This window comes from Dromiciops gliroides, chromosome 3 (genome assembly GCF_019393635.1).
Source record: "Dromiciops gliroides isolate mDroGli1 chromosome 3, mDroGli1.pri, whole genome shotgun sequence".
Lineage (NCBI taxonomy): Eukaryota > Metazoa > Chordata > Mammalia > Microbiotheria > Microbiotheriidae > Dromiciops > Dromiciops gliroides.
Genome location: NC_057863.1, coordinates 68,300,051 through 68,321,724, shown reverse-complemented (window position 1 = coordinate 68,321,724; position 21,674 = coordinate 68,300,051). Strand labels below are relative to the sequence as shown.

At 48.4% G+C, this 21,674-nt stretch overlaps 1 protein-coding gene across 9 annotated transcripts in view; it reads left to right on the top strand.

The window, feature by feature from the left end:
• The window catches only part of SPEG (striated muscle enriched protein kinase), an 84,066-nt gene that overhangs the window by 26,782 nt on the left and 35,610 nt on the right, over positions 1 to 21,674 (top strand). For 7 of the 9 annotated variants that reach the window (XM_043994748.1, XM_043994747.1, XM_043994755.1 and 4 more), the window contains 7 exons: positions 7,886 to 8,061; positions 8,455 to 8,543; positions 12,575 to 12,750; positions 15,853 to 16,113; positions 20,518 to 20,676; positions 20,824 to 21,013; positions 21,283 to 21,506. In XM_043994748.1, coding sequence (XP_043850683.1) covers positions 7,886 to 8,061; positions 8,455 to 8,543; positions 12,575 to 12,750; positions 15,853 to 16,113; positions 20,518 to 20,676; positions 20,824 to 21,013; positions 21,283 to 21,506 — 1,275 coding nt within the window. Of the gene's footprint in view, positions 1 to 6,607; positions 6,740 to 7,885; positions 8,062 to 8,454; positions 8,544 to 12,574; positions 12,751 to 14,436; positions 15,785 to 15,852; positions 16,114 to 20,517; positions 20,677 to 20,823; positions 21,014 to 21,282; positions 21,507 to 21,674 lie in introns of those variants that run through there. The other 2 variants (XM_043994753.1, XM_043994754.1) reach the window with 2 other exon arrangements.

Genomic DNA, 21,674 nt, shown 5'->3' with positions numbered 1-21,674 from the left:
ATCCCAGTGTGACAGTCAGTGAGCTCTCAGAGAATCTGGATAAATGGGTCTAGAAAGCTCATTGATGGAAGGAAGGAAAGAAATAAGTGCTTAATAAGTTCGTAATAAAAGAAATGCACCTACTGTGTGCCTGGCTGAGTGCTTCACAAATATTGTCTTATTTGGTCCTCACAACAACCCTGAGAGATAGGTGTTATTATTATTCCCATTTTACAATTGAGGAAACTGAGGTAGACAGCAGTGAAGTAACTTGCCCAGGGTCACACAACTGATGCATGAGACTGAATTTGAACTCAGGTCTTCCTGATTCCAGGACCAGTACTCCATCTACTACTCCCTCTTGATAGGAGAGAATAAGCTGAACATGGAACCAAGGCTGGGTTTTTTTTTTTTTCAGCCTTCCCAGAGGAGTAGAAACTATTATCACCACACAGAGAAGGGCTTTGAACTTTCAGTGAAATGAAAACCCTTAAGGGGACATGATGGCTCTCTTGATATATTTGAAAAAAATGTCACCTGGAAGAGTTATTAGGCCTCAGACAGTACTAGGAATAAAGAGTGGATATTTCAGAGAAGCTGATTTTAGGTCAATGTTAAGAAAAACTTCTGAAAATTAGAACTACACAGAATCGGAGCTGACTTTTTAAGGAAACAGTGGGCTTCCCATCTATTTGTCAGGTATGGTGTAGAGGGGATTACTATTCAGGGTCAGCATAGGGTTTTTTTTTTGTTTTTTTGTTTTTGTTTTTTTCCAATGCTGAGATTCTTTGGTTTCCCTGGTTATCATCCATGCATCTCTTCTAGTCTCCTGTACCACCTAGTATAGGGCAGCTAGGTGGCGCCATAGTGCACAGCACTGGGCCTGGAGTGAGGAAGACTTCTTCCTGGATTCAAATCCAGCTTCAGATACTTACCAGCTGTGTGACCCTGGGCAGGTCACTTAACCCTGTTTGCCTCTGTTTCTCGAAAAGGAAATGACCTGGAGAAGGAAATGACAAACCACCCCAGTATCTTTGACAAGAAAACCCCAAATGGTGTCATAGAGAGTCACAACTGAACAATATATTAGGAATATAAAAACCCCAATAATAAATAAGGGGGAAAAGGTTGATCACAATAAATATTTGTCCTATTTTTCAAGTAAATGGGAGGATGTTATGGGAAAGTGGAAAGAGTGAGAAACAGGACCTGAGATTGAATCCTGCCTCTGACTCTTACCACCTGTGTGATCTTGGGCAAGTCACCTAATTTCCCTCAGTTCCTCATTTATCAAATGAGCGGATTCATCTAGACAACCTTGAAGTCTCCTTCCAGTTCTAAATATAGAAAAAGAATCAAGTCAATGGAAAGTGCCTTCAGGGGGTCAGTTTGGAAGGTGCAAGTAGTCCTATGTTAAGATCTATCATAGTTGAAGCAAGTCTTACCAGTCTGGAAGGCTGTCCTGGAAGAGGTGGAGTTTAAGCATCCATGTAGATGATAGGAAACAGAGAGCATCTGTGTACACATTTGTATGCATGTATACGTATGCATGTGTGTTGTAGGTGTGAAGGGATGGGGAGTATGGGGGGAATGGGGGAGGAGAGGTCAGCCTGGAAGATTTTAAGGCATAGCCTTAAATTTGAAGGAATGTTTGGTGAATTTGTCCGAGAGAAGTAGAGGAGATGGCTAAAACTCTGAAGCAGACTATAGACGTGACTGTGGTAGGCGGGAGTTTGGGGCAATTCTTCTAAATCCATGGCTATGGATTGTGATTGTGAGGGGGAGGCTTGTTGTTGTTTCAGTCATGTCTGACTCTTCGTGACTCTGTATGGGGGTTTTCTTGGCAGAGACTCTAGAGTGGTTTGCCATTTCCTTCTCCAGTTCATTTTACAGATGAGGAAACTGAGGCAAACAGGGTGAAGCGACTTGTTCAAGGTCACACAGCTACTAAGTGTCTGAGGTCAAATTTGAACTCTGGTCTTCCTGACTCCACTGTGCCACCTAGCTGCCTCTGAGGGGCACTATAAGGCATTGTCTAAGACTGCCAGATAGTACTATCCCTAAGGATTTATAGGACTAGGGACATTTCTAGAGAGTTAAAGAGCTAGGGTCAAGTAATCCCCCCCTCTCCCCACCCCACAGACCTGAAGCATTGTTATACAGGAGAAATGAACATTAAGGGAAGTCTCGAAGTAGAAAAGATTCCATAAAAGGGCATCCTGAGAGGTGTGCTGGGGTGGGGGTGGGGTGTTTGGGCTGCTATAATATGTATATTAATCCTAGATCTTTGCTATCTCCTTCCCCTTACTTCTCAGCTATTGTCTAGATGCTAGCAAGCTGACTGTGCTCTGTGGTAGGGGGTGGGTGGGTGAGGATATTGGACAGGGGTTGGTGTGATCAGAGTAACAAGCCTAGAAGACAATTTTGGCAACAGCCCGTGAAGATTCCCTTAAGGAGAGCTACAGAGAAGGCGTGTGTGTATGTGTGTGTTTGTGTGTGTGTGTGTGTGTGTTGGGGGGGCAGGTTCCAACAGCATCTTTGTTGGGGCTTTAACCATCTCCTTGGTGACATGGTTATCAGAGGAGGGAAGGTCTGGCTACTGTCTTGTGTCAGGGAACCAGCTAAGATGACTTTATTGGATGAAGTGGAAAGATACTAGTAGAGAGACCATAGTCTGGACGTTTGTTTTTTTTTTCTAGGATGGAAATTAATGTCATAGGAGTTCTTTGCTGAACCAACCATTAGCATCTACACTGCCCTTTGCATTTTCCTCCTGAAGGATCTGCAGCTAAAGACATGGGAGATAGGGATAAGGAGAAGAGAAGAGAAGAGAAGGGGGAGACTCAGGAGCAATAATTCCCTCTGTCTACTCCCCACTTGAAGGAGTGAGAGAAGGTTTGCTTGGGACAGTGTGGTGGAATGGACAATGTACTGACTTTGGACTTAGAGAATGAGGGCAAAGTTTCCAGGCTTAGCTACCTACTGATGGTCCAGTCCTGGACAAGGCAGTCAGTGGTCTACTGGTTTCCTCATCTGTAAAATGGGGGGTTGGAACAGGTGACCTCTAAGTTCTCTTTCAGCTCCAGATCTATCTATAAGGAGGTGAGATACTGAAATATAGAAGCTGGTCAATGGTTGGGCAGGTGGGGGGTGGTGCTTCTATTCCCTCCTCCCATTTTAAGTCTGATCTGAGCATCTGTCATAAAGACTGCTTCCTGGTGGTGGTGGTGGTAGTTGGGGTATGCTCTTCATTCCTTCCTTCCTTCATCATCTATTAAGTTTTGACTGTAGGGGCAGCTAGGTGGCGCAGTGGATAGAGCACCAGCCCTGGAATCAGGAGGACCTGAGTTCAAATCTGGCCTCAGACACTTAACCCTTACTAGCTGTGTGACCCTGGGCAAGTCACTTAACCCCAATTGCCTCACGAAAAAAAAAAAACAACAACAAAAGTTTTGACTGTGCAGAACACTGGGGCAGCTACAAAGATAATTAGTATATGATCTAGTAGGAGGGAAATGACATAAATAGAGAAGACAGTATTTTAACCTGTAGGGCGCTATAGGGGTCAGCTAGTCCCGCTGCTTCATTTTACAGATAGGGAAACTGAGGCCTAGAGAAATGACTTGACCAAAGTCAAATGGGATTAATCGGCAGAGACAGGATTTGTTCTCAGGACCAACTCTGACTGGATCTAGAGCTTTCCACTGTATTTCACTAATGAGAGTGTCAGGGGTAGGTTTGTCAACAGAATGCTATGCAAGGTTTGAGTTAGGGGAAAATCACTCCTAAATAGGAGGAATCAGGAAGACTTTTTGGAGGAGGTGGGATTTGAACTGGGCCTTGAAAGGATGGGTAGGATTTCAACAGGTGAAGATGAGGGGCGGGGGTGACATTCCAGGCAGAGAGAACAGTGCCTTGTTTAGCCCTCAGAACTCAGGAGGAGGCTAATCTGGCAAGTGCCTGGAAGCCACGAGGTGGGTGGGGAGGGGGGGTGGTGGAGAGGAGGAAGAAGGGGAGAGGCCAAAGCTGCCTGAGTCATTTGGTTAGAATGTCTCTTGGGAGCCGGGATCAGGAAGGCGGAGAGCAAAATGACTCTGGGATGTAGTGTCCCAAGTAGCCACCAGGGGTCGCTCAGCCTGCTCTCATACTTGGGCAGTCTTCTTGGTCTCCCTTGAGCAAAGAGATGATGGGGCAGGGCAGGTGGTTCTTCATTCCCTGTTCCACAGTGGCAGTGGGTGTTGGGGGACAGGGGCACCTCCCTAAGGGAGATCATGTCTTCTTTTTGGGGGACAACTAGTGCAGTGGAATGGGACGCTGGGTCAATATTCAGAAGACTCGGATGGGAAGTGGGATTTAGATTAAGCTCTTCCTGTTTGACCAGTAGCTACAGCCTCCTGGGCCTCAGTTTCCCTAACTGTAAAATGGTAATAATAATAGCACCTACCTCCCAGGGTTATTGTGAGGATCAAATAAGACAATATCTGCAAAGCACTTAACACAGTGGTGACACGTTTTTGTTGTTCAGTCATTTTTCAGTCATGTCCAACTCTGTGACCCCATTTGGGGTTTTCTTGGCAGAGATACTGAATGGTTTGCCATCTCCTCCTCCAGCTCATTTTACAGATGAAGAAACTGAGCTAAACAAGGTTAAGTGACTTGCTCAGGGTCACACAGCTACTAAGTGCATGAGGCCAGATTTGAACTCCTGATGATGAGTCTTCCTGACTCCAGACCAGGTGCTCTATCCACTGCACCCCATAATAAATGCTTTCTCTCTTCCCCTTTCATGCCCTTCCATTGAGGTGCAAGTCCTCTAGTTCCATAGCCAGTGTATCATGCTGCTATCACTATCTCTGACTTCTCTACTTCCTGCATCACTGCCATTATACTTGGAAAAATCCAGGGCCACTTAGTGCATGTGACTCTGGGGGATCATTTAGTTGGGGAGGGGAGCACAGAGTTCTACTCTTTCCTTTTGTACCTACCCCAAAGAGGTTGACTTTGGAGCAAGGTACAAGGAATGATTCCTTCCCACCACCACTAGCTCCAGGCCCTGGATTGTATGGGTAAGGTGGGGGGCATGTGGCCAAGGGCCATGAGGGAGCTGGATACAGGCCTGGCATAGCTGGGCATGGCTCTTGGGCTGGCCAACCGGGCTATGGTCTGGGGAAGGGAGGAAGAGGACTAATTCTTGGCCCTTCAAGTCCAAGTACCTCTGTTGTGCATAACACGGTGCTAAAGGAGATGTGAAGTTTAGGTGAGACATAGGTAACTATAAACCCAATATTGCCCCCCTGTCGTTCTTGCCTTTCCATCTAGGTGTAGAGTATAATAGGGCATACGAGTCTAGGACTGGGATTTATCCCAGTCCTATATACTAGATAAAACAAAAGGCTTTGGGGGAAGATTAGGTTTATATAAAGGCTTGGTTTGAGCTTCTTGTAGGTTTTATCACTTGTTCTTTGAATTTTGGAGGTAGGTGGGACAGGACAATGGGCTTTTTTTTTTTTTTGTCAGGGCAATGAGGGTTAAGTAACTTGCCCAGGGTCACACAGCTAGTAAGTGTCAAGTGTCTGAGGCCAGATTTGAACTCAGGTCCTTCTGAATCCAGGGCCAGTGCTTTTATTTACTTTGCCACCTAGCTGCCCAGAACAATGGGTTTTGAAGGGAAAGAGTGTGGGGTCCTAGGGCATAGAATCAGAAGATTGAGACCTGGGAGAGACCTAGGATTGGACCTGTCTAGTCCAGTCCCTTTATTTTACAGAAGAGGAAACTGAGGTGCAGGGTTTAAGTGATTTGTCCCAGCTTGCATCGGTTGTAAGTAGCAAGACTTAGTGTTCACCAAAAAAAAAAAGGGGGGGGGCAGCTACATGGAGCAGTGGATAGAGCACCGGTCCTGGATTCAGGAGTACCTGAGTTCAAATCCGGCCTTAGACCCTTGACACTTACTAGCTGTGTGACCCAGGGCAAGTCACTTAACCCCAATTGCCTCCCCCCCCCAAAAAAAGACTTAGTGTTTAAGGCAGGCCCTTGGATTCTAAGATTATTGGTCTTTCCATTATATTCTGGAAGTGTAAGGTGGCTTGGCTTGGTGTGGTAGTGTGGTGGTTTGCCCAAATGTGGCCCCAGGCTACAGGAGTGTGTGGCTATCTGCTGTGTGTACCTCACCTTTGGGAGGTAGGGCACTGCTGGATTTAGACAGGCACCTGAAGAGGGGGGTGCTACAGGTGGAGAGTGCAGTGTGAGGGAGGCCCTGTCTCAAGACCTTTCTCCCTGACGAAGCAGGCCTACTCTACCTCAAGGGGAGGTGCCCATATGTGTCAGGGTCCTGAGCCGGCAAGGAGAGAAAGAACAGACACAGCTGCTGGGGAATGAGAGGGGTGGCTAAATCCGGCAGTCCCTCCCCTCCCCCTTCCTCCTCTCTCCGGGGCTCTGGCTGCATATGGTTCTAACAGGCACCACCAGTGCTGCCGTCACCTTCCCGGGCCAGCTGCCTTCTTGCAGCCCAGACGCTGCCCTGGCCCCCCCCCTTCCCCTGCCCTCTTCCCCTCCCCCTCCCCCCCAGAGCTGGCTCTCTGTACAGAATCTCAGTGGGGCCCAGGCTAGGCTAGGCTGGGCTGGGCTGGGCTCTCTCCTCCCAGGGGAGCAGGGACAGGGGTGGGCAGCTCGCCTTCTTGCAGACCACTCTGGACCAGGCACGAGGGGGCAAAGGCTGAGGCTAGAGGCGCGGGACACAGGCAGGACTCTATGTGCTTCCTGGGTGAGTTGGGGTGCAACAGGGCCCGGTGACTAGAAGGCAGGGCTAAGAGGGACTTGGGGGGGGGGGATGGGGAGGGAGGTAAGGAGGAGGGGCTAGAGGGAACTGGTAGCGACTGATTCCTGTCTCTATTTGGCAGTCGGATCAGAGCCAAGCAGGACCAGCCCGGGCCTGAGGCCAGCCACCGGGGAGGGCCTCTGGGCTTGGGTCCCCTATAGGGACGCCCCCTCCCTGGGAAGGTTTTCGTTTCCCCCCACCTTCCCTGGGCTGACCGACGTGCCTCCATCCACTCAATTGGAGGATCACTTCCTAGCCCCTCACTGATTTGGGGTCTGTTTCCCTAGCAGGTGTCTCTGGGGTAGGAGGAAGCTGAGTGGGGGGAGGAGCAGCAGGTTCCCAGGAGCCTTGGTCTGGCTTTCTGAATTGGGAGGGGGATGTCTAGAGTGTTCAGTGGGTCTGGAATCCCGCTCTTCCCTTCAGCTGCCCCATCCAAAGAGGGGCTTAGGGGAGGCAGCGGCAGGAGAAATGAAAGGGGCCTCTGATTGTGGTGTTTATGACCACTCTGGGCCCCTGGAGATCTATCCGATGAGACTGAGATCTGACATTTTGGCCTCCTCTGGTTCCCTGCCTCTAGCTCTCTCTCCAGGTCCTTTACTGACAAACCTGTTTAGTCAGTGGCCAGACTTCCTTTGAGCTCCTTACTCCTCCCAGTGTGGAGAGTCCTTGGTCTTCTAAATCTTTCACCCTCCACTCTTCCTAATAGTGGTCCCCAGGGTTCCTAAGCTTTGTTATAGAATTTGAGATGGAAAAACCCAAAAGACCATCAATTCCAGCTCTTTTCATTTGAAATATGAGGAAGCTGAAGGCCAGAGAGCTGAAGTATTTTGCCCTAGATCAAAGTGATCCTCTGTGTGTGTGTGTGTGTGTATGGGGGTGTATATCTATTCTTTTAGGCTGAGTGGTCCTGGGTTTTGTGGTTCTCAACCCAAGGCAGCTGGGATTCCCTTGTCCCAAGCCCCAGGGACTGATCTCTTCTCATAGGTTCTCTTGTGTTCTCTCCCTTCTCTCTTCCCTCTCCTTCCTTCCCCCTCTTCATGTCTCCAACCCCCTCCCGCTTTGCTCTTCCCCTCCCCCCTCCATCTTCTCCAGGAGGTGCCACATCCCCTTTCAGCAGCCCCATCACATCAGATGAAGAGTATTTGAGCCCTCCTGAGGAGTTCCCAGAACCAGAGGAGGCCTGGCACCGAACTTCTGCCATGAAGCTCAGCCCCAGCCAGACTCAAAGCAGCCCCGACACCAGCTCCAGGGCTCCCCCCATCTTCAAGGTTAGATCTCTGAGAGCAAGCATAGGCCAGCTCAGCTGGGAGCTCTCCCCAGCCAGTGTCTCCAGGGGCCCCTTGTTCCTGTTCCTCGTGCCCATCCTGTCACCCCTAGCTCTTGGCATAGCCCCAGAGATAAGGGGCTCCTTACCTCTGCCAATTTCCTGGATCTCTGTCCATACCTACCTGATGCTTATTCTCAGCCAGAGAATAGAGTTGTCCTTACTCAGATATCGCTACTCTCTCTCCTTCACTCTCCACTCCACCTTTACCACAGTCCTTGACTTGCCCTGGGTATAGAATAGTGGCCTTTCCATCCCTTGGCTCTTCCCCCTCCAGCTCCAGAAGCTGCTGTCCTGTTCGTCCTTACCTCGTGTCACCTCAAGTCCCCCCTTTTAGGTTTCACTCATGGACCAGTCCGTAAGGGAGGGCCAGGATGTGACCCTGAGCATCCGAGTGCAGGGGGAGCCCAAACCTGTTGTCTCCTGGTAAGTACCCAGGCCCTGGTTTTCTTTTAACTCTTCTTACGAACTCTTTTAACCCTTCCCAGAGATCACACAGTCATCCTGGGGATGTTCAAGATGGCAGGGGTAGACCCTTTGGTCATTCGTGATGAGTGGGCAGAGGGTCCCCATAATCTGTTGTCTAACCCTCCCCCACCATCCTCAGAGAATTGGGATAAGTCATAGACCCTACAAGAGGAGGGAGCTCAGAACAAGAAAATCTGACTTTTAAGAATTCCAAAAAATTCTGATCTCCTCCAAAAGGCCTCTGGCTTCCAGGCCTAGATATAGCCTTTCCCTAGGAGATAAAGATGGATAATGTAAGGAGTAGCATTTAAAAAAATTTATCTATATACTATCTAAAGCAGTACTGTTGTGCATACAGTAGGTTTTTAATAAATGTCTATAGAAATATTTCTGCTTTCTCTATGACCCATTTAGTAAAGGGGTGGTTTTTCCTTTTTCAGGGACAGGTATCCCTCTCCCTAGATAGGGATACATGAACTTTTTTTTTTTAATATTGGGGCAACTAGTGGATAGTACAGTGGATAGACCATAGGCCCTTAAGTCAGGAGGCCCTGAGTTCAAATCTGGATTCAGACAAATACTAGCTGTATGACTCTGGGCACGTCACTTGCCTCTAAAAAAATTACTTTTACAGCTATTTCAGTACAATTCCTTTGTGATCCTATGCATTTTATTTTGTGCACTTAAAAACATTATTCCGAGAAGAGATCCTCCATAGGCTGTACCAGATTACCAGAGGGGTCTAGGACACATCAAAGGTGCCTTAGAACCAATCAATCAGACAGTCTTCAAGCTAGAAGGGACATTAACAGTCGTCTTGTCCAACTTCCTCATTTTAGAGATAAGGAAATTGAAGCCTAAAAAGGTTAAAGGACTTACCCGGCATCACACCTCCAATAAATGTCAGAGTGGCAGGATTGGAAACCATGTTCTCCTAGTTCCAAATCCAGCATTTCCATGCTGTTTCTTACTCTCACCCCCTCATTTTGTAAGGGATGAAGTTGAGGTCCAGAGGTCCGGCGACCGGACCAAGCCCTTGTGGGTAGTAACTGGCAGATGTGGGATCTGATCACCGATGCTCTGACTTGGAATCAGTTGCTTTTCCAAAGGAGGTCATTTGCCTAGCACATAGTCAATGTTTAATAAACGCTCGTTCCCTTCCCTTCCCCTTTTCCTGTATGGCTTCCTCTGATCCACCACTATTTGTCAAATGGTGCTATTTATTCTGCACTGTGCTGCACACTGTGGGGAGGATATAAAACAAGGAGATGAATAAGAATAGTATATTTTAATATTGGAAAGCTCCAGAAGGTCATTGTGGAGTGCGAGAGTGCTCTCTCCACCGAGGCAAATTGTACTTTATATTTCTCTCCATCTTACCTAGACTTTGTATCATGTGCTTACAGTAGGTGCTTAATAAATGTGTGTAGAAGTATTTCTGGTTTTTCTGTGGCCCATTTCCAGCTGCTCCTGCACTCAGATGGTGATTTTCTGAGTTGCTGTGGCCAAATAAATCGATCACCTGATGATGATGAGCTAAGCCAGTCAGTCCTAGGATGCTTCTATTTATTTAAGGCCATCACTGGTGCCATCTTGAAAGCCTCTTCAGTGGCATGGAACCCTCTTTGCCACAGTGAAACAGTAGAGTAGGACCTTCGTCGAAGGGCATGAAAGTACTGCCTGGCATTAAGAATTCATGCTTCAGCTATCAAATCCATTCCCTGCCCTTCCCCTCCATTATCTCATTTGATTCTCCCAACAATGATTTCAGTAGAGTAGATATTGGTATCCTGATGTTAAAGATAAGGAGAGAGGCTCTGAAAAGTTAAATGATTTCCCTAAAGTCATACAGACGCTAAGTGGCAAAGTCACAGCTTGAGCCCAAGCTGTTGTTGTTGTTGTTGTTTTAATTCAGCTTTATTTTATTTCCAGGTCCCTTTTTTTCTCCTTCCACCTCCCACCCCCTTCCAACATTGAGAAAGCAAGAAACAAAAAATCCATTACAAATGTGTATAGTCAAGCAAAACTGATCCCCACACTGGCCTATGTATTTGTGTGTATGTTTATATGTAGAGAACATACGTATGTTGTATATATAAACATAATATATGTGTATGTATACACAGAGGTATAGATAAACATAACATGCATTTTTACCTATGGATATATATCAACACAATACATATATACCTATATCTAGATATACATACAATGCATATGTATATATGAATGTCTCTTTGTATAAATATACATAAGTATATGTGGCTCTGTATATAAATATACATGTATACAATACATGTGTGCACATATGCATGCTATATACACATACACACAGGTTTATATGTATATAAAAATGCAATACCTATATATGTATAAATATATACCATACATATAACATATATGTCTATAGCTCTAGGAGCATATATTGACACAATACATATATATCTACAATATAATACATATGTATATATACACAGCTCTATGTATAAATATGCATATATATAAACACTATATATATGCCTGTAATATAATGCACATGCATATACACACAACTTTATGTATACATATAACATATATATAGATATGTATATGTACACACATACACAATACATATGTGTCTATACAAAGCATGCTGTGTATACACACATGTATATATATACACAGAGATACATAAACGCAATACATGCATACACACATATAAATGCTTGTATATATACACATGCATGTAACCTATATGTAGATAGATCTATGCATATATAAACACAATACATCTATGCATATATACGCAGTGTATATGTATATATACATGTCTATATGTATAAATAAAATATACATTCTATGTAAGTATAGCTCTGCGTGTATATAATGCACACATGTATATATGAAATATGTTATATACAACACATGTATATGCACACACACATATAGAGAGGCATATAGAAATGTAATACATATGTATATACAAACATAACATGTTTATATACACACACACACCTGTGGTACCCGTATATGTACATGTACATGTATATTGTGTATACACACACACACCCCCTATAGGTATATATCAACATAATACATGTATACCTATATACATATACACACATATACATAATGCATATGCATGTGTGCACATGTTTGTATGTATAAACATATTACGACATATATGCAGCTTTCTGTGTATATGTGCATAGATAACATACACATGTATATGCAAAGATACCATGTCTATACATGTTTATGCACAGCTGTATATCTACATGTACATGTGTATGTATTTGTGTATATCTATATATCTCTATCTCCCTGAATTTGTACTCTGAGTTCCTCACCTCTCCATCTAGAGGTGCGTGGGTAGCATGCTCTATCATGAGTCTTCCAGCATTTTGGTTGGGAACCCAAGTCTTTTGAAATCAAATCCAGAGCTTTTCCAGGATGTCATGCTGACTCTAAGAGAAATATAAGACCTAGTCCCTTACCTCCGGAAGCTTACAATCTTTTTAGGGAAATGAGGCAAACACTCTTGGAAATAGGATAATCAAATGCCACAAGTTCCTGGTGATAAGAGTAAAAGGAGTCTGGGGGGAAAAAGAAGTCAGTGTGGATGGGAGACCACCTGGGTCTCATCATGTAGGAGTGGGAATGGTATCATTCTGTGTGTGCGTGTGCATATATGTGTGTGTGTGTGTGTGTGTGTGTGTGTATGCTTGCCCCGCCTTGGGCCCCCACTATTGTAGGGTTTTGCATGCTCGTAGGCCCAAGATGTATCAACAAGCATTTATGAAATGCTTTCAATGGACCAAGGCCTATTCCAGGCACTGAGGCTACAAAGACAAAACTTAAACCCTCACTGAGGATCTCATAATGTTTGCCAAAAGGATGGGATGGGGTGATACCCCCATCCTTGCCTCTTCAGGTCGAGGGCACTGTGTGGGAAGGGAGGGGGAAGGGAATCCAAATCCTGTCTCTGAGGGCCTTGTCCCCACCGGCAGGCTTCGGAATCGCCAGCCTGTACGCCCGGACCAAAGACGCTTTGCAGAGGAGGCAGAAGGGGGTTTGTGTCGGCTGCGTATCCTGGCGGCAGAACGCGGAGATGCCGGCTTCTATACCTGCAAGGCAGTGAACGAATATGGCACCCGGCAGTGTGAGGCCAGACTGGAGGTCAGAGGTAAACCTCCCGCATGTATCATCTCTTCATGGGTCCAGCGGCTCTTATCCCCCGGCCCAGTAGGCCCCTAAGAAATAGAAGGTGTATTGGTCTGACCCAGAGAACCCAAGGACCCAACATTGCCTTTTACTCAGGGTACCTCCTTCCTGTAGAGCTATTATCTTAGATGATGCTGGAGCTGGTGGGGGGTGGGTCACCACGGACGGCACTTGGTTCAAACCCTTTGTTGGAGGTGGTAAGAGGTCAAGTGATTTGTCCAAGGTTACCTAGTGGTTTAGTAATGGAGCAAGCACTAGAAGAAGCCAGATCTCTTGACTCATAGTGCAGTGTTATTTCTACTCTATCATGTCTCAGTCAAGACCTCAGATTCTGCCCCCTGCCCCCATTCTGTGCTGGCCTGTTCCCTGAGTTTCTTTCCTGATACCCTTCCTCCTATCCCCTACAACCACATGCCCTTACTGGTTTTCTTTCTTCTCTCCCTGTACCCAGATTTCCTGGCCTTCCTCTTTTCTCCATTCCCACAATCCCCTTTTCCTTTCTCCTTCCTTCTACCCCTCCCTCCCCCACCCCCATTTTTTTCTACTGATCATAGTGTTTTGAAGAAATTGTCATTGTGGTATATTGTGACTGGACCCGTTCGGAGTGACTCTTGGGAGGAAGTATCTCAGGGTCACAGGGGGCCTGGGGAATCTCTGTCTGCTGTTCCTCCTGGTCCAGAGACCCCGGGACAGCAGAGAGTGGGTCGAGGAGGCTATTAGTGCTTAGAGCCTGGGCAGGGGCAGTGGATGTGGCTTGAGTCAGGTGGGTGTGTTCAGGGCCTGTCTTGGGGCATAGATGATGGGACATGGGTATCTGGGATAGGCGGAGTGTCGATGGGCAGCAAGCTGGTCAGAGCCATGGGTCCACCCGCACTCAGGCTGATTCTTGAATCCTTACCCTTAAGTGGGGAGATGATGGCATGTTGTTCCTTCTCTTGCCTTCCTCTCTTCCTCCCCTGACTGACCCAAGGACCAGACTTCCTCCTCCTGGTTCATCTGGGCCTTGGCTATCTTGTTCCCCTGGCCGTCTCCTGTCCCCTGGGCTGCCCGTGGCAGGCTTGGTGTAGCCAGGCTGGCGTTCTCCACGGGAAAGTAATTTCCAGTAAACTATGCTTCTTTCCTTGTCCCTGGCCTCCTCTGCCTGACCTCCACTAGATGCGTCTCTTTTGGTTTTTCTGCTCTGTGTCGGCCAACAAGGCCACCTCCTCTGGGCGAGCCACGCCCTAGACCCGGAGCCCCACTCCCAGAGTGCCCCTGGCTGCTGCCCCTCTCTCTGCCGTGCTTTTCTGTATTAACCTGTGTTTAGCGCTTTTCTCCTCCAGATGTTTTCTTTCTTGGCCTCTCTCCAGGCCATTCCCCTAGCCCATGCCCTTCCAGGCCCGTGATCAGGGGCCTGGTGGCAAGATGTCCTCCTGTGATCGGGCCACACAAGCTGTGTTAGAAGCAGCGACTTGGAGTTCTTTCCGTCTGGGTCCCCTGTCCAGCCAAGTCCCCTAGCTCCCCACCCTCAGGTGTGTGGGCGTGTGCGTGTGTGCGTGCGAGCGTGTGTGTGTGTGTGTGTGTGTGTGTGTGTGTGTGTGTGTGTGTGTGTGTGTGCGCGCCAGACTAACCCTGCCGCTTGCTGACTGCGGTTTTTGTCTGTACACAGGCGAGTGAGCTCAGGGGGCCGTCTGCCCTCCCTCCCGCTGCCCTTCGTGCCACACGCCTCTGGCTCAGGCACCACTTGGACCTCGCTGTGTCTCACTGCCTCCTGCCCACAGACCCAACCGGCGAGCCGGCCCGGACCCCTGGCCTCCCGGCCTCCCCACCCCGTGTGGTGCCCCGGGTCTGCCCGTGGGCTCGGCGGAGCGCCCCCCTTCCCTCCCCAAGTGGACTATGGACGGGCGGGCACCGAAGCCCCCAGTTGGACCGTGTGTAGGGTGGGGAGGTGGGGTTGAGTTGGGGCATTGAAACCCCCCTCCCCCTGTTGTGGGAGCACCAAGTGCATGGGCTGCCGTTGCTGCTGCTGCTGCTGTTGCTGCGGCTTTGGGACACCGTCTGTCTGTCCAGGGCTCACTGTCTCCCTGTTGGTCTGTCTGTCTGTCATACCCTTGGGGTGGGTGGCTCAGAGAACATCCATCCTGGGCAGAGTCGGGTCGGGAGGGGTTCTGAGTAGGGTAGGATAGGGGTGGGGGCCTGCTGGTTGGCATCAAGGACCATTCTAAGAAAAAGCACAGTTAAGGGTAGGGGGGGGGCATGTAGAAGTGCAGCAGGGACCCAGGTCTCTGCTAATATTCCCCTCCTGCCCCCATCCCACCTCAGGTTCTGGAGGGAGGGTGGAATTGATGACCATCCCAGAAGCGGTTTTCAAACGGCACAAAATTTTTTCATTTCCCCAAGTGACCAAAAGCCAAATGCCTCTCTGGCTCCCAGGACCCTAGGGTAGGTGAGGCAGGGCACGGGGTGAAGATGAGGATGGAGCTAGAGGCTCTAGCCATGCTGGCTCAGGCCCCTCTGGTCTGCAGGCTGGATTGGGGGGGGTCACTTAACCCGTTTTGTAGCTGCCCTTGTCTCTGCCCAGCAAGGACAAGCTCTGCCTCGGTCCTGGGGGGCAAGGGTGGGGGTGTCACCAGGCCTATGGGAGGGGACGTGGAGCACTTGGTAATGCCTGGTCCTAAGCTCTAATAAAGTCTGGTTTGTACCCAGCTGGTGTGTTGTTTGCTGTCGTGCCGCCGCCACCCACATTCCCCCACCCCTTCTCGACCTGGCATTGCCCTCCTCCCTCCTTCCTCCCCTTCCTCCCTTCCCCTTTCTAATGTTCCCGCCCTGAGGCCCAGCCTAGGTCAGCCCCAAGTAGGACCACAGCCTTCTCCCCTGCTCTGCTGGTCCCAGGCCCCGTGGCTTCCTCCTGCCTGGGTTCGGGCCCCACTTTCCCTTTCTTTAGGGACCAAATTGCATCTCTCTCTCTTTCTCTCTGTTACTTGTCTGTCTGTCTGTCTGCGTCTCTCTACATCCCCTCTCCCACTTTGTGTGTCTTTCTGCTCCGTGTATTCCCCCCTCCTCTCTCCTCCCTCTGCTCCCCCAGCGCACCCTGAAAGTCGGTCCCTGGCGGTGGTGGCCCCCCTGCAGGACGTGAACGTGGGGGCCGGGGAGATGGCGCTCTTTGAGTGCCTGGTCACGGGCCCTCCGGACGTGGAGGTAGACTGGCTGTGTCGGGGCCGGCTGCTGCAGCCTGCCCTGCTCAAGTGTAAGATGCACTTTGATGGGAGGAAGTCCAAGCTGCTGCTCACATCTGTGCACGAAGATGACAGTGGTGTCTATACCTGCAAGCTTAGTACAGCCAAAGGTATGCTGCCCCCCTCCCCCAGGGTGGGACATGAGACAGCGTGGAGTGAGGGAGACACTCACGGTTCTGAGGTGTGCTTGAGGCAACGTGGAGAGCCAGAGCAGGACTTGCCCGGGCATCAGGAGGCCTGGACCCAGAGCTTCCCAGGAAATTAGGCTTTTCTTGGAATCATGCTCCCTGGGGCCTGGGCCCCCACTGGAGATGGGAGTGGAGGGCATGGAATTCCTCCCTCCCCCCACCCCCTGAAGACAACATTTTCAGGGAGGTCTAGTAAGGGACAATGGAGAAGGTTGCCTGGCTGGGGATGGGGAGGAGAGAGGATGAACAGAGGTGATCAGGAAGACACAACTGGTAGGGAAGAGGTGGGTTTGTATCAGGGTGGTACTAGGCAGGCTAAGGCTCAGTGCAGAGGGGCTGATGAGCAGGGAGTGCCAACTCCAAGTTCCTCTCTTTGGAACTGTTGGGACCATTGGTGCATGTCTCAGAATAGGCCATCCTGGATGGGCCAGGTGGGCCAGGTAGGCTGGGAAGATCTTCTATCCATAGGGATACATGTTAGGGGCCACTTCAGTGCTCCTAATTTCCTTCCTAGCAGCTCTTGCCTAATACTATTCTTTCCTATGCCTCCTGTCGGGCCCCAGCCTGTCCTTGCTGTCTTCTTCATCCAGGAGGATGTAAGCTCCTTCACAGAAGGGACTATTTAATATTTTGTCTGTGGATTGATTAAATCCAACAAATATTTATCAAACTAATTGTATTAATAAGTGCTCTGTACAAGGCATTTGTGCTAGGCACTGGAGACACCTAGGAGTGAAGTGAAACCATGCTGGTGCTCAGGGAGCTTGTATTCTTGTGGAAGCCACCGCACACACCCAGATAAGTGTAATTTGAGAAGAGAGAGAGAGAGCACGCTAACAACCTGGAGGATGGGGTAAGGCTTAATGGGGACGATATAGCACTTGAGCTAAGCCTTGAAGGATGCTAAGAGTTCTAAGGACCTTTGAAGGATGCTGAGTTCTAAGAGCCTTGAAGGATGCTAAGAGTTCTAAGAGCCTTGAAGGATGCTCAGACTTTTAAGAGCCTCGAAGGATGCTCAGACTTCTAAGAGGTAGAGGAGAAGTAAATTTCAAGCACAGAGGCTGGAAATGGATTACCAATTTGGGGGTATAGTAAGTAGACTAGTTTGAAATGTAGACTGTGTAAAGGAGAGTAAGCTGGGAAAATAGGCTGGAGATCTGAGTTTCATATTAAGGCAATTTAAAAAGCAGCTAGCGGTGCAATGGATAGAGTGTTGGATTTGGAACTAGAAAGACCTGAATTCAAATCCTGCCTCAGACACTGAATAGCTAGGTGACCTTGGGAAAGTCACTTAACTTGCTCTTTCAACCTCAATTTCCTCTTCTGTAAAATGGGGATGTTAACAGCACCCACCTCATAGGGTTGTTGTGGGGCTCAAATGAGATAACATGTGCAAAGTGCTTTGAAAACCTAAAAATACTGTATAAATACCATCATAATTATAAGAGCCAGATGTGAAGGACTTTAACTGCTAAGCTGAGGAATTTGAATTTTATCCTAAAGGGCAAAAGGGAGCCATAGAAAGTTTTTGAGCAGGAGAGTGACATATGAGACCAGTGCTTTAGGAAGATTGTTTTAACAGCCATATAGAGGATGGATTGGAGAGAGGAAAGATTAAAGGCAGGGATACCAATTAAGAGACTGTTGCAATAGTCCAGGTGGGAGGTTGTAAGGGCTTGAATTAGGGTTCTGTCCAGATGGAAGGAGAGAATGATACTATTTGGAAGGTAGAATTGATCACTAATTTGATATGGTAGGAGTGGGGAAAGAGAAGAGTCATTTTGAATTGAGGTGACTGGAAGGATATTGGTGTCCTCAACAGAAATAGAGGACTTAGAAAGAAGGGCAGATTTGGAGGGGAGGAATAATGAATTCTATTCTGAATTTGTTAAGCTTAAGCTGCTCGTGTGACATCCAAATGGAAGTGTTCAGCTGACAGTTGGTGATGCGGGAGTGGTGTCCAATAGAGATTAGGATGGATAGATTTGGGAACTATTTGCATAAAGATGGTAATGGAACCTATGGGAGCTAACGAGGTCACCGAGAAGGAAAGAAATGAGGTCCTTGGAGGACACCCATATTTGAGGGACAGACCAATGAGTAGTGATTCAGCAGAGGATGCTGAGGAGTGGTCATAGATGGATGGGAAATCAGAAGAGATCAGTGTCACAGAAACTAAGGGAAGGGGAGATGGTGTACAAGAAGGGAGACTGATCAACAATGTCATTGAGGGCAGTAAGAGTAGTAATAACTAGCATTTGTGTCATACTTTGAAGTTTTCAAAGCACTTTACATCTGTTATCTCGTTTGACCCTCACAACTCTGTGAGATAGGTACTGTTATTATCTCCATTTTACAGATGAGGAAACTGAGGCAGGCAGCCATTAAGTGACTATCCCAGAGTCACTTAGCTAGCAGTATCCGAGACAGGATTCAAACTCAGGTCTTCCTGATTCTCAAGTCCCCCTTTCTATCCACTGTATCACCTAAGCTGCCTGCAAAAGGAAGAGGTATAAGAAACGGGCTATTAGATTTAGCAATTAAGAGATCATTAGTAACCTTGGAATGAGTATTTTCAGTTGAATATTGAATTTGAAAGCCAGATTACATATGGCTGAGAAGCACACGGGAGGTGAAGAAGAAGATGAAACAAATATAAATGATCTTTTTTTTCTAGACATTTGGGTGTGTAAGGGAGAAGAGATACGCAAAGTTAGCTTGAGGGGATGGCCGGGTAAAGTGAAGGCTTTTAATGATGAGGGACACCTGATCATGTTTGTTGGCAATGTAACCAAAAAACAAGGAGAGACAGACAGATAGACAGACAGAGGGAGAGACAGAGAGAGAGAGAGACAGACAGAGACACAGAGAGAGAGACACACACAGAGAGACAGAGACTGAGACAGAGAGACAGAAACAGAGAGAGACAGAGAGATAGACAGAGACTGAGACAGAGAGATAGAGACAGAGAGACAGAGACAGAGACACACAGAGACAGAGACAGAGAGATAGACACAGAGAGACAGAGACTGAGACAGAGAGATAGAGACAGAGAGACAGACTGAGACAGAGAGATAGAGACAGAGAAACAGACTGAGACAGAGACAGAAACACAGAGAGAGACAGAGAGACAGAGACTAAGACAGATAGAGACAGAGAGACAGAGAGATAGACACAGAGAGACAGACTGAGACAGAGACAGAGAGACAGAGAAAGACAGACAGACAGAGAGATAGAGACAGAGAGAGACTGAGACAGATAGAGATGGAGAGACAGAGACAGAGACAGAGAGAAACAGAGAGAGAGAGAGAGAGAGAGACAGAATGATTAATGGAGCAAGTCCCTGGAGGGGACAAGAGAGGATAGCCATGTTTGTTAGCAGTGTAACCAAAAGACAAGGAGAGATAGAGTATGAGAGAGAGAAAAAGAGATACAAAGACAGAGAGACACACAGAGAGAATGATTAATGGAGCAAGTTCCTGGAGGAGACAGGAGGGGATGGGACCTAGAGGTAAGGCAGAAGGATTGACCTTGGGAAGCAGAAGGGTCACAAGGCAAAAAATGGGTGCCGATGTAGAGAGCTTTAGAAGTATGGAGTAGGAGGGGAAAGGGCAGTTCATGATGGATAGCCTTGCTTTTCTTGGTAAAGTTGAAGGCATGATTCTCTGCTGAGAGGAAGGATGGAGGGAATAGTAGAGGGAAGTAGCAGAGAGAAGATTTGAAATAGCCTTCTTGGGGAGTTGCAGAGAGTCAACCAAGGAAGAATAGAAAGACTGGCACCCGGCAGTGAGTAACGAGCCCGGCGCATACTAGATAACTTAACAATTTTGTGAATTGATTTTTTCTTGGTTGAATTAACTTCCCAAGGTCTCTGTCTGGCTGAGCTAGGCTTTCCCCAAGGCCTCTCTCAGAGTAGTGGGCTCCCTGTCTTTCCCTATAATGTCCAACCTCTGGTTGGTACTCTGTCCCACATGTTCTTTTCGGGAGAAAAGGAGACCTGGTACGTGCCCTGATGCCCCTACTTCACAGGACCCCTCTTCTAGAGGCAGCTAGGTGGTATAGCAGAGAGAGTGCTGGGCCTGGAGTCAGGAAGACTTGAGTTAAAATCCAATTTCAGGTACTAGCTTTGTGACCCTGGGCAAGTCATGTAATTTGTCTGCCTCAGTTTCCTCAACTGTAAAATAAGAAAAATAATACTATCTACCTCCCAGGGTTTTTTGAGGATCGAATGAGTTAATATTTGTAAAGCACAGTTCCTGGCACATAGTAGGTATTTAATAAATGCTTGTCCTTTTTCTCCTCGTCTCTTCCCGCCCCTGAAATCAGATGAACTGACTTGCAGTGCCCGACTGACTGTCCGGCCCTCAATGGCTCCATTGTTCACAAGGATGTTGGAGGATGTAGAGGTATTGGAGGGCCGTGGAGCTCGGTTTGATTGCAAGATCAGTGGCTTGCCGCCCCCCACCATCACCTGGACTCATTTTGGTAATGTGCTTTAGGAAGATGCTTTGGGCGCTGGAGCGGGGAGGGCTGCACCCCGTAGTGAGGGCCCCACTCCCCTGCGGCTCTGTTGTGCTTGTCAATGTCCTTCCCTCCTCCTTCCCTCCTCATCCCACCCCCTCTGCTCCTCAGGCAACCCCGTGGAGGAGAATGACAATGTGCGGCTGCGGCACGAAGGGGGCCTTCATTCCCTGCTCATAGCCCACGTGGGCAGTGAGGATGAAGGCTTGTATGAAGTCAGTGCCACCAACATTCATGGCCAGGCCAGCTGCTCTGCCCAGCTCTATGTGGAAGAACCACGCTCATCCACTTCAGGTCCCAGGTATTTCCCAGGGGACTCCCAGGGTAGGGTAGGGAGGGGGTCTGGGGATACTCTCTGCCTCCCTCTAATACCTGCTTTAGCTGGAGTACTCCCCCACCCCAGATGGGTTGGGGCAGGGAGGAAAGCAAGTTCCCAGGAGCCTCTGTGTGTGTGTGTGTGTGTGTGTGTGTGTGTGTGTGTGTGTGTGTGTGTGAGGTGGCTGGTCTTCCACTGGGGTGGGCAGGGGGACGTCCTTCAGGTTGCTTGAGCACTCACACCATTGGTCATAGCTCCAAGCTGGAGAAGATGCCTTCCATCCCTGAGGAACCTGAGCAGGGAGAGCTGGAGCGGTTGTCCATGCCGGATTTCCTCCGGCCTCTGATGGACCTGGAGGTGGGGCTGGCCAAGGAGGCGGCCCTGGAGTGCCAGGTGACTGGCCTGCCCTACCCCACCATCAGTTGGTTCCACAATGGTCAGCGCATCCAGAGTTCGGACGACCGTCGAATGACACAGTGTAGGTTTCTGGCCTCCAGCCGGGGTGGCTGAATGAGGACCTTTGGGGTGGGGGTGGGCAGTGGGAGGGGAGCAGATGGAGGAGGGATCGGGGTCATTACCTGGTTACCTGCACCCATCCTTCTTCCTACTGGAAGTACTCTTACAACTTCTGTGAGCCCTCTCCTTG